At 40.3% G+C, this 13,396-nt stretch overlaps 1 protein-coding gene across 1 annotated transcript in view; it reads right to left on the bottom strand.

Annotated features, from left to right (window-relative positions):
* PLG (plasminogen) overlaps positions 1-10,497 on the bottom strand; it is a 42,597-nt gene extending 32,100 nt beyond the window's left edge. Inside the window, exons 1-4 of the mRNA XM_082475549.1 lie at positions 10,299-10,497; positions 5,952-6,087; positions 4,526-4,632; positions 494-608 (exon numbers count right to left, since the gene is read on the bottom strand). Of these exons, the coding sequence (XP_082331675.1) occupies positions 494-608; positions 4,526-4,632; positions 5,952-6,087; positions 10,299-10,347 (407 nt within the window). The 5' untranslated portion in view covers positions 10,348-10,497. The remainder of the gene's footprint in view (positions 1-493; positions 609-4,525; positions 4,633-5,951; positions 6,088-10,298) is intronic.
* Positions 10,498-13,396: the final 2,899 nt, after the last annotated feature.

Here is a 13,396-nt window from a genome sequence, read left to right as displayed (position 1 = left end):
GCAATTTGTTTGGGTAGGGGAGGGGGAAGGGTCATAGACACTAAATTCCCACTTGATAAGCATTGTTAATGAGAACTTAATCCACCTAATACCATATTGGGCAAAGCACAAAAAGGAAGACACTAAAATAAATAATAGGCAAGTTGCAAGATAATCTGTTTTTCACAATGTTGAGGTGAACACATGGTGTGTTTGATTTAGACTAATTCAGTTCTAAGCATAGTCATCTTTGGTCTTTTCTCAGATCAGCCTAGAATTCATGGTTTTTATAGTTCTTTTCTATTGTTCTCAGTCTTCCAGAAAAGCATATACGCAAGAATGAATGGAAAGCAGCCATTTTCTGCTTTTATTCCATAAATAATCGAACGGTTCTGCCCCAGCATCAAGAAGGTTCTCCCCATACCTGCTAGTCACATGTTATGGTTTGAGTCAGAAGTAATGGAATCATTCTGAGTATAAGAGGTGAACACGGAGACAAAAGAGAAAGTCTTACTTGGGTGTGTGTGGAGAATTGTCACTCCATTTTTGACAGGCAACACCACTTTTTGTTTTGGCCATGGTGCCCCTGTAGTTCTTCCCATTTCCAGTCTTGCACTCTGAAAGATACACTGCAAGGAAGTCCAAACAATGGTCAAACACTTTCACAACAAGAAAAATCATGAAGAAGTCCTGCACTACTTGAACACATTGAGAGAAAAGACACCATTGCCCACTATCTAAAAGGACAGTCTTTTACATCTGTGTAAGAGTTACAGTTAACTAAGCCATGTGGGGCATTGATTCCTTTACTCAAAACTACTGCCCCTCCATGTGCCGGGCAGATGCTGGGTGCTGGGGATGCTGGAAACACCAAGAGTAGGAACCGCACAGGCTCTGCCCTCGTGGAGCTTACATTCCAGTGGAGTCAGGGGGGCCAGTTACAGAAAGTAATCAAGAACACAGACTGTGAAATAGACAACCTTGTGGTGACACATGTAACAGAGAAAATTAATAGCATCATGAGAAAGTGGATGGGAAAGGGGATGGGGGCTTCTTCACAAGGTGGGCAGCAGGTTTTCAGATGTTGAAAGCGATCCAAGCCACTTCTACTTTTGGAAGGTCCCAGTAGTATTTTAAATATGAAAAAATGCCAAACAGTGTGATATGACTGTGGTCTACTTTCAATGTTTACAGAAGATGCTCTCAACCAGCCTCCACTTAACCAACGCACCGGTTGCCCAGTGGGCCCCATCCTGCCTTTAAAACACGCTGCCAGGTGCCCACCTGGCAGGGTGGGCATCTGTGGCTGGTAGGCCACTTTCGGGTGTGCCCACCCACTCTGTTCCTACCAGTTGGGTTATATGCTTACCAAGAGTCAGTTGCTTTTATTTCCAAAACGTTTTATACGGCTCTATTTGATTACAGATGATCTAAACTGAGAAATGAATTGGGGGAAAATGGAGCTTTTTTAAAAATTAAGTTGAATGGTTTCAAGGACTTGAAAGAGTTGAATAGGTTTTTTTTTAATTTAATTTTATTTATTTTTTTATACAGCAGGTTCTTATTAGTTATCTATTTCATACATGTTAATGTATATATGTCAATCCCAAACAATAGCTATTGTTGATTGAGCACCTGCCAAGTGCAGGGCTCGGTGCCAGCTTCTTTACATTTATTCATCATAATCCCTGCAACAAATCTGTAAGGCTGGAATAAGGCCAACACCCATCTCTGCACAATGCTTTGTTGCCTCTTGTTCTATTACAAACTCTCAGTAGGAAAGAGCAGTGAGGAACAGGCAAAAAAAGAGAAATGGAACCCATGGTGTAGTAGGGAAGAACAAATCTGACTCCATTTTGGATCTGTTTCTTTAACTTTTGTATTCTGTTGCTTTTGCTACAAGTTAAGAATGTTGCCTATAGCCTGAAATATATAGGATAGCCCATTCTCAAGGCTCTGACCTCTAAAGGTATAACACTTTTCCATTCATATAGAGACCAAAGGTTGCAGAACAGAGAATAACACTTATCTCGTTGGAGGTTTATAGGTACATTGTGACGGGACTTATGTGGCCAGCTGCAAGAGCAAAGGATTCCTATACCAAGAAGTCTGCAGCAACCAACCTCACCCCCTCCCCTTTTAGTATAAAAGAAGCCTGAATTCTAATCAGGGAAGATGGTTCTTGGGGACACTAGTCCACCATCTTCTTGGTTGGCTGGCTTTCTGAATAAAGTCTCTATTCCTTGTCCCAGCAAATCATCTCTTGATTTATTGGCCTGTCCTGCAGGTAGCAGGACTCGAGTTGAATAGTTTTAAAAATTGTCATCAAATCCACTGAGAGCAATCCATTCATATAGTTGATATGAGTTTGAAGGGAGAGGAATCATAAAAATATAAAAGAATTTTACAGACAGATTGATTGGTAGATGTCTCTAGACCTGCTCGACTTCAAAGAGAAGGACATTAATTATCATAGACAAGTCACTAGAGTGTGGTTTATGCAAGAAATGCACCAGATAACTCCTGTTGGCGGCCCCAGGTTCAAAGAAAAAAAGCCTCTGCTTTACATCAAAAGGTGCCAATGTAAGCTTCCATTTTCGATGAAAATATAAAATATTTAAGGTATATTTGTGTCATCTTTTATGATTTCCCACTTTAGCCAAGTTTTTAAATTAATCAATCAATTGTCTGGGGAAAGGACTTCTAACACGCCTATAGCAGCTACTGCTTTAAACCCAACGCTCTATATAAGGATTGCAGATCTATCTTCATTGAGATATATTATTATAGTAGATGTATTACACTTATCAAAAAGGTAAACTCAAGGTACTTTGGAGGCCAGGGGTCAGGGGAGACTTTTCAAAGGAGGTGATGCTTGAGCTGAAATTTGGGAGATGAGAAGGAGCCGGAAGAACAGAGGAGGGTCCAGGACGAAGAGGTGTGTGCTTGCCCTGCTGGAGGAGGGGCAGGTATAAGCCCAGCACATGAGGTAGGCTTAAATAATGCAGGGCCCTGCAGCAATTGGTATTTCGATTGTCTTCTAGGGCACTAAAGGTTTGAAGCAGAGAGGTTACAGACCAGCCGCTGCGGTGGCACAGCCAGTGATGATGGCGGCTTAGACCCAAGTGGCAGCAGTGGCCACGGTGGCAAAAGTAGAGATGTAACTAATTTGACACTGACCACTCCCAGAAAAACCCTGGCAGGTAATTTAACAGTGGGTCAATATTCCACAGTAAAGAAACAAGCACCAAAAAATGACTGACTTTTGACTTTTTACCTCTCTTTTATCTGTATGTACCCGCCAGAGTTTATATAACCTTTTGCTCCTTTCCATCACCTTGAAAACAGCCAACTCTTCAACTATCCAAACTAAGCCTAGCGGTCACCCCCATGGTCCTTCTGGTTAACAATTTACAAAGGACATGTTTAAATGTTAGCATTTTGCAGAGAGTATCCCACCAGCCTTTTTAAAAATCTGAAGGACAGTGGGTAATCCCATATATCTCTTCCTTTACTATTTGTAAGAACTAGTAACGTCAACAGGTAAACTTTAGATTTAATCTGCACTTTAGACTCAAGGATTAGAGCTAAACAGTGGGTTGGAAGTGTGTATAGCAGACGCACAGATAATTAAACCTAAGAAGATGAACCAACGTGTAGATAGAATCCTAACCTAAAAAAACACTTCTCAAAATCTTATTTAGAGTTTTGTGGGGAAACTAGAACATTGTAAGCCATTGTCAAGAATCAGTGAAATAGGATGTTTCTGGTTGAGCTCAATACCTGTGATACAGAATATTTGGAGAGCAAAATTGTTATCAAAATAGTCTTAATACCTCGCCAGCAACAGAGAATAGGAAATAGTTTTGAAAGCATCATTATTCACTTAAATCTTCGTACAGACTTAATGAACTTTTACACATCTTAGAAGTCATGCAACTTCCGTAGGAATCTAGGCCACCCGTGATCCTAAACAACGAAAGATCTAGAGTTTTCAAGGAAACTATGGAAAAGGAACTGCAACTTCTGCACATTTTCAAAAGATACCATTCCAGAGTCTAAGGGAAATACAGACCATGACTGAAAAAAAGTGGAACATGTAAGAGTAAAAATAAAGATATTTTCTCTATTCAAATGTTACTGCAGATTGAAAACACCTCAGTTTTGCTATTTCTCCAGGCTTCAGACCAAGGACCGTGGTCCCTGCAGAACAAAAAACCAAGATCATAAGAAACCTGTAGACTCTCCCTCTTCTCCTTAAAAATAAAATAAAATTTTCAGTATCTTATTTTCAGGGTCATAGAGGTGGAAGTGATTTTGTAAATCCAATCCCTTCGTTTTTAAGCCAAGAGAAATGAAACTTAAAGGGTGAAGTCATATATGCAGGTTGACGTAGTGGGTTAGTGGCCAAATCTTCTGACTCCAAATTCAATTTCACTACACCATAGCGCCTCCATTCGCTGGTCTGATAAATTACACATATTAAACGGGCTGGGGGAGGGAAGGGGGAGGGGAATGGGGAGAAGGAAGAAAACATTGTACGTACTTCTCTTCTCAAATAAAACGACATCCCTCATCCTAAGGACTGGGGAAAACTTGCTGTTTTCAGCCATTATCACACACTGTTGCTCTTTACTGTGATACTGGAATGCCCTGCGGAAGAGAAACAGAAAGCACAACTCTGTTCCTTTATTTAAGGAAAGCAAAGTTTTATTAATAAGGAAGAGACTGAAGATGACTCTCTCGATGAATCAAGGAGCTCAGAATTTGTTACTTCCAATTCAACTTGGCACTGTATCAATGAAGTATCGTCAAAGGATGCAGCAATATGGTAGCTACTCTTGTTTTCTTCTACCTTTACCTTCTCCCCCTCCAAGTTTTCTTTTTTTTTTCCCCCCTCTGTTTCAACTGCTTTATTCTTTCTTCACTAGTTTTCCTAATGAAGTGCCAGAATATTTGCTTTGTGCTGGAAAGAAGCAACTGAGTGCTTTAAACCCGTTCCTGAGAGGGTCCACGTGGACTCCTGTAACTTCCCCTTGCCTATGTCCCTGCATTCTACCTCCTTCCCCCGCACACCTCCCTGCCCTGTACCTCAGTCCTGCGTGGATGTTGAGCCTGGCATCAAAGCCGTCCGTGGCTTCCTTTCCTGCCCCATCTCCTGTGTGAACCTTTGCTTCAGCTGATTTGGTCCTTTCATCGTCCCTCTCACAGGTGCCCAGCCATGCTGCCCTCTGCCTAGAATCCCTCCCGCGTGGTCAGTATTTACCAAGATCTCACCCTTCAAAGCCCAGCTCAGTTCCCACCTCCTCCCCAGGGCTTCCCTGGTCACCTCAACTCTTAGGATTGTTCTTTCCTCTGAATCTTCATAGAGCACGTATTGATTATGTCACTTATCAATGTCTTGCATTGGCTGGGTTTTTTTTAATTTTTATATTTTATCCAGTTTCTGTGACTACACCACAAATTTAAAAGGGCAAGCCCTGGCTTTTGTATCTACACAAAAATCTATCATATATACTGATATATATATATATATATATATATATATATATATATATATATATATATATATATATATATATATATATATATCTCCCCTATGTACTGATCATTGTATCAATGCTTTGTGGCTCCTTAGGGTCTAGGACACTTCCAGTCACATGATCCTCAATAAATATTTATCGACGATAATGTTAAAAACTAGAGCTCAGAACAATAGCTGCCGATGTCATGTGTAAAAATAAATAACTTCCTTTGGGGGCATTTTTCTAAAGGGGACACTAATTAACAAGAAACCGTATGGTTTCAGATACAGAGAGCAAATACAGATTCCAAACTCCAATCCCACGAAATTCCTCTTTCCTCTTAAATCCTATTTTCGTTGATAAATCCCTGAGCAAATTTCTCGTGATCAATGTAATAGCGTCTCAAGCAGCAGGATTTCTGTGTAGGCTCAGTGACCAAGAAAATACCTGCAAATGAAGTCTCTTTCCTCCTCACAGTTTGCTGCACATTCGTCTATGCTTCCTGTCACCAGGTGCTTCCGAGTCAAACTAAACAGGGAAGCTCCCCGGGTATTTACATAGTTATCCAGGGGGTCTCCGAGACCTACAAATGGAAGATAAAAGTGGGACAACTGATAAATGCATCAACACCATTGTTTAATTATCATGAATTTGTAAACTGTTCGCTTTGCATCAACGAAGTAAAACTGGCTGCTCCATTGGAAGCAGAATGGGTGGCTGTGAATAAAAATGTTTAATTAGGAAAACAGTTCCATGAAGAGATGGCACTATGTTAAAAGATCAACTGGATTGTTAGGTTAATAGATTAGAACTATTTAACAACTTCCATGTTACTACGTTAATGGGTATGAAACGTTAAATAAGAAAAATTTTGATCTGTTTGCTAGTAATTGCATGTCATGATGGAACAGTAAGAGACAACCAAGGGCAACTTTTGATGTTGATTTGTCCATCCCTGGGTATAAATAGAAACTGGAGGCCACTATTCGATTTCCTACAGTACAAACTTTAGTTGTGGCACTGTCACTTAAACTGATGGGATAAGCATTCTCTGAATGGCTCCACCACAAGATACAAAAACTTTGGTGAGTTGATGATGTCGAGAATAAATAAGAGCTGGACTAAATTTTGACCACAATACATGGTCATTTTTATACTGGACTTGGTAGAGTGACACCTCACTATTTATTAAAGAGAAATCATTTTTGCCATGATGATGACAGCTTTCTGGCATTTCTGAGGAAACTGTACAACAGCAGAGCCTGAGACAAACAATGGCCTTGATTTTCCTCGGACATAAAATCTGAGGCAAAGAGTCTGTTTGAAGGTCACTCTGCCCCCTTGCTTCTGCAGAGGGTGGCCAGGGGGGCCTCAGCCATGTTCCCACCGCAAGGCTACAAAGAGTACTCCTGAGACATGTGGCACCTGAGACAGCTGTGGCAGCTCTATTCCAAGCCTAGAGACTCAGTCTCTATCCTTTTGGGATGGAACAGCAGCCGTTTTCATAGGGTGAGGGGCTAAAAGAGGTTAATTTAGTGGAGACAGCCAAGTTTCCTAAAGTTTGCCTAAATGGGATTAGGCAACCTGGCAACTTTGACCACTTTGAGGGGAGGGGTGGCGATCAAAGCCAGGGTGAGCGGGTTGAAGAGTGACCAAGAGAGGCGGTGGGAACAGCATGGGAAGACAAGTCTTTTCAGAAATCTGGCTGTGAAAGGAGCATTTCCTAGAGGCCATATGAAATCTCAGAAATTTTTAAAAATTTTTTATTGAAATATAGTTGATTTACAATGTTGTGTTACTTTCAGGTGTAGAGCAAAGTGATTCAGTTATACATATATATTCTTTTTTAGATTCTTTTCCATTATAGGTTATTACAAGATATTGAGTAGAGTTCCCTGTGCTATACAGTAGGTCCCTGTTGGTTATGTATTTTATATATAGTAGTGTGTATTTGTTACTTCCAACCTCCTAATTTATCCCTCCCCCCTCTTTCCCCTTTGGTAACCAGAGGTTTGTTTTCTACGTCTGTAAGTCTATTTCTGTTTTGTAAATAAGTTCATTTGTATCATTTTTTTAGATTCCACATATAAGGGATATCATAGGATATTTGTCTCTGTCTGACTTACTTAGTGTGATCATCTCTAGGTCCTCTCAGAAATTTTTGAAGATGAGACATTCTAGAGCATGTTTGGGTACTGATGAAAATTATCTAGTAGGAAGGGTCATGAAGGGTCAGATCTTCATTCTCAGAAGGGCCATCCCTTACCACCTGAAAACACACACGCCACAAGGGCGTGATGCACTTTTCTAGATTAAGACAAAGCTATTTCCAGAGCCCTGCCTCTGCTCTTCCTTCCTCGACCTGAGATTCTCCAAACTGGAAGGATGGATGGTTCCATCCTTGAATAGGAAGTTGACTGATGTAGTTTAATACACCAAAAAAACACCTGATACATGTATCAAGAGATTATAGAGAAATAGATACGTTAGACCCATACCCATGTTTTCATCCTGTATTTATCTCCCAATTTGCGCTCTCATTTCCAGGAAGAGTTGTGCTTTGGTAAATTCTATAGATCAGGATGTGACTTTAAAAACAAACACAAGAACTCTATAAAGTATATCGTATAAAGACTGAAATTAGATCTTTTGAAGAGTTCTTAGAAAGTAGAGCAGGCCGGGGTGTAAATGATATCAAAACAAGAAAATTTCCATTTTTATCACCCTTTAATTATGTTATGTTAGTATGTTTCATAGCATATAGCTGCTGAGACCCACCTTAGGAGCTGATACACCAAAGAAATATCCCAAAAGAGAATAAATTTTTTTCTTTTTACTTTGAAAAGTTTTCCCCCAATAATTTCTTTCTTTAATTCCAGGGATCATGTGACAATGTGGTGTAATACACTTTATTTACTGACCAAGAAATATTAGACAAATTCTTTTAGTAACAAAAGTATTTTTATATTCTATGCTGAATGTAGATGTATATTGGTACCAAAACAAGTATATTTTATTAATAATGTGGGTTTGTTTTTTTTTAAATCATGGTAGTGTGTATATGTACACCCATGCTTGTGTGTTTGAAAGAAAAGACTTTGTGGTTTGTGAAATGCAAACTGCTTATCCGCCTCTCACTGAGAACGGCTGTAAAAGGAGATTTTTTTTTTCCTCTCCCTGGTCATTTCAGTGCACTGGAGAGATGAAACACTTCCACGGAAAGACAGAGTAAATGCCTTCCTTTCAAAAAGAGCTTATGCATGTCTTCTTCCCCCTAGGTTGGGGAAGACGTATGTTAATCCTGCTGCAGAGAAGTCTGTTCTAACATTTGGGTGTGTCCCACTGTATCCAGAGTTCCAGGTCCCGCTTCCCATGGACTAAAATAGAGTGTGCACAAAAAAATAAAAAATAAAATAATAATAAAATAGAGTGTGCACCCCTGCGCCACTCCCCACAACCATTTCCCATGAAAACCTCTTTATGCAACCTTCTGCTGTTTTTTCTTTGATATTTCATAGATGGCTCCACTAAATTCAAATGTATTTGACTCTAATTTAAAGTACAGCTCGTAAAATTTTATCTGGCTACTTATAAATTGAATTTCAAGTATCTATGCATTGTTTATATGAAGAACCACTAACATACTGTATGATTCCGCTTATAAGAAATGTCCAAAACAGGCAAATCAGAGACAGAAAGTAGATTAGTGATCGCCAGGGGCTGGGTGGGGATGGAGGTTGGGGAGAGGGGAGAAGAGGGGTTGGAGGTGACAGCTAAGGGGTGTGGAGTTTATTTGAGGGGTAATAAAAATGTTCTAAAAGGTATTGTGATAGTTGCATAACCCTGAATACTGAAAACCTTTGGATTGTATGCTTTAAATGGATGAATTTTATAGTATGTGAATTATATCTCAATAAAGCTGTCAAAAAAAAAAAAAAGAACTACGAAGACATGCTTAGAATATTTTAACAAAGGTTTAAACAAAGTTGAAAAAGTGAGAAGAAGCATCAGATTCCTTCTCGGAAAGCCCTGGCTAAAGTCCTGGTTTCTGGGAATTTGGTCAATAGGCAAATAACGTGATTTTCCTAAGGACAGATTTCCTCATCTATAAAATGGGTATAAATCTACTACAATACCTATGGTATCAGCTAAATAAGCTGGACTTAGTAAAGGACGCACACATATGCATGTATGAATAAAAATGTGCCCGGCCTACCTCAGGTACTCAGTGGAGATTTGTTGAATTATTGTATGGACATCATCCTGCAAATCGATGCCTGTGATTTCTCCAGGCATAAGAAGCAAACTTATATGTATGGAAAGCCTTCCTTAAGTCATAACAAACAGAGAACAGGTCAACACAACCACAGACTGGTCAAAGAATATGGTCAGAGATATTTCATTGTTTACATTTGAAAGTCAGAAAAATATGACACCTTAACAAAAATGGTCTACATTAACCAAGCTGAGAACCAGGCAAAGAGACTAACAACTTTTGGGGTTGTTAGCTATCTGGGCTATTTTTTTTCTAACTAAAATAACCATCACGTGGGCTCCATCTTTTAGACTGAAAACGTCATTCATTATTTTCTCTGCCCACTTGTCTCCAGTATTCCCATGAGGGAAACGAAACATTTCTTGAAGATTTCCTCATTCTTAGATTGTGACCTGGGAATCTCACAAGTCAAAAGCTAAATTCAACAAGTTGCACATGAAGCCATCATGGATCTATTTTTAATACATTGCTAGGAAAAAAATATATTGATTAAAGTGAAAAAAATCTCTATGTCTTACCTGATTTCAGAAATAAAAGAAGTAGAAGGACCACCTTCTTATGTTCCATCTTGGGACTGGCCAGCAGTGTACGGAAAACAGTGTGTCCCAATTCCAAGATGTTATTGACTTACAGGAGAGGAAATGCACCCACAAACAAGATAATCACATGGAGTTAATTATTCTCTTGGAGGCCCATTGCCACTGTGCTCTGAAGTGTTCAAACATTACCTTGACTGGAGGATCTTACAAAATGTTTGAGAGCGGAGTCTGCAATAGATGCTGGGAAGTGGTGGAGACTGCCCGCCCCCTCGGCTGCCCCACACTGCCTCCTGCTTCCCTCCTTGCCCCCAGCCCATCATCTTTCCCACTTACTCTTCTTTCCTTCCCTCTTTTCACTCTCTTTCTTTTGGGTGCAAAAAAAAATTATAACAATAGCTAACATTTGCTGAGGACTTTCCTATGCCAGACCTTCCGCATAGTTTCATCCAACCTTCCAAACAGACAATATTATTCTCATCCCCACTTCAGATGAGGCGACTCAGGCTGAGAAAGTTTAACTTTCCCAAGGTCACTTAGCTCACAAGGGATGAAGCCAATGGACAAAATCTTTTGGCCTCAGGTTACAGACTTAAGCTAGAGCATCACTATTAACATCTCCACATCGTACCAGTGTAGAAATCACTATGTAAGTTACAATATTTCATTATTATCAAATTTTATGTCCAATGGACTCATATGGTTTCCATGATTATAGATGATGTTATAAAATGTCGACCTTTTCCCCCAATGAATTCACATTGCATTATAGTCTCATCCTCATGAAATAAAGCAAGAGTGGGAAAATTAAGTTTAAAGAATGTCTTGATTTTAATTGTTGATTCTGTACTTTGCCCTGGCTTAAGGTTAGAATGACTAGGTAGCATCACTATTAACATCTCCACATCGTACCAGTGTAGAAATCACTATGTAAGTTACAATATTTCATTATTATCAAATTTTATGTCCAATGGACTCATATGGTTTCCATGATTATAGATGATGTTATAAAATGTCGACCTTTTCCCCCAATGAATTCACATTGCATTATAGTCTCATCCTCATGAAATAAAGCAAGAGTGGGAAAATTAAGTTTAAAGAATGTCTTGATTTTAATTGTTGATTCTGTACTTTGCCCTGGCTTAAGGTTAGAATGACTAGGTAGTACATGCTTTAAAACTCTTACATCAGTGTTCAATAATATTCAGGAATTAGCTCTATTTTAATTGTGAAAGAAGAACTCAAAACACTCCTCTCTCCATGCTATGAAATTCCTTTCTACAAATTAACCAGCAAAATGTAGAGGTGGGCACCAATCGTCTTGGATGGACCCTCCTGCAGAATTGCCTGGGGTTGAAATACTGTGTGTGCAGAATTCACAAGAACAGAATGTGCTGGAGAGCAAGATGGTAGCACCATCATGAGGAGAGCAAGATGGTAGCACCATCATGAGGGGCTGGGAGGACCTGGCACATTTCCTGTTTTTCCACCATGTCCCAGCTTTCTCCCCTCCCTCTCACCTAGTGGCCCAGTTTATTCAAGGGGACACAAGGTGGAGGCAAGTTGAGAAATCAGCCTTGGGAAGACTTTTTGTCTTAACATATCTGAAATGTCTCTTAGGGGACTTATGTTGGTGTGTTTCAGAAAACACTTTGGGGGAGAAAACAGACTCTGGTAATACATGATGTTGCCACTACACATTTACTACCACTTAAAATACTTTAGTACTGCCTCATGGATAAGGCACCTCAGGAATAATGCCATCAGAAATTGTACATCTGCATAAATGTCCTTTTCCTGTTTTGTTTTGTTTTTTTGATATGGATGGTAGTGGTATGCCTTTTGCCCCCTTTCCTCTTGGAAGGTTCTAGAATATATTTGGTTCTATAAATGTTATTTTGTTTAATTTATTTAATTTTATTTATCTTATTTTTGGTTGCATTGGGTCTTTGTTGCTGCACGTGGGCTTTCTCTAGCTGCGGCCAGCAGGGGCTACTCTTCCTTGTGGTGCATGGGCTTCTCATTGCAGTGGCTTCTCTTGTTGTGGAGTACGGGCTCTAGGCACGCAGGCTTCAGTAGTTGCAGCATGCGGGCTCAGTAGCTGTGGCTCGCGGCTCTAGAGCACAGGTTCACTAGTTGTGGCGCACGGGCTTAGCTGCTCCGTGGCATGTGGGATCTTCCCGGACCAGGGGAAGATCGGACCTGTGTCCCCTGCATTGGCAGGCGGATTCTTAACCACTGTGCCACCAGGGAAGCCCCTATAAATGTTATTTTGTGAATGAGGTTGCCCTCCAATGTCCTTCTGACTATGTATTCTTCACCACCTTCTCAATACATCAGCATCACGAGAACACAGGTAAACACAAAGCAGAGTTTGGCTATTGTGCCCCCTATTCTATCGTGTGTAAAGAGAAGAGGAAAGAGGAATGTGTTGTTTAGGTGTAGACAGTGTGGATGGACACAGACTCCCATTACGGCACTGCCCTACAGGGTTCAGCTTCATAGGTGCAGGGTAGGCACAAAGTGATGGACTATTCTAGATCGTACGTAGGAATCCCACACTGGCACTCTCGGAGGGGTGTTGGGCAGTGGTTTTGCCCAAGGCTGTAAAGACAATTAATTCAATATACGTCATTTTCTATTTGAAAGAATGGCAGAAACTGAGGAAAGAGATAAAGAAAAAGATCATCTCGGTATAGTGTTAGCAGGTTGAAAAAATTCCGAGATGTGTATTCTCTTTGAGTTCAATTCATTAAATATTTATTGACCAAATAGTAGGTGTTAGATTCTTCTAGGATTAGAGAAAAGGTACAAATCACAATCCCTACCTTTCCCCAGCCTCCACCTAAAGGAACTGCAGGAAACTTTTGCACCTGAGATGCGTGGAGTCTGCTGCTGCACTTGTAGTGGGTGTTTGGGTTGTGGGGGAGGGGGCGGTGGGGGGGGGTAAGGACACCAAAATAAGAGAGAGGCTCTTCCCAGCATGGGGCCTGCAACCAAGATCCACTCAGGACTCAGGTTCCCACAGGAAGGGAAGAATGAGCTACTTCCTCCCCTCCCAGCATTGAAGTGGTGAATTC

The sequence above is a fragment of the Balaenoptera physalus genome, assembly GCF_965194825.1.
Source record: "Balaenoptera physalus genome assembly, chromosome: 9".
Lineage (NCBI taxonomy): Eukaryota > Metazoa > Chordata > Mammalia > Artiodactyla > Balaenopteridae > Balaenoptera > Balaenoptera physalus.
Note: the sequence above shows the minus strand (reverse complement) of the source record. Positions and strands in the feature narration are given on the sequence as shown.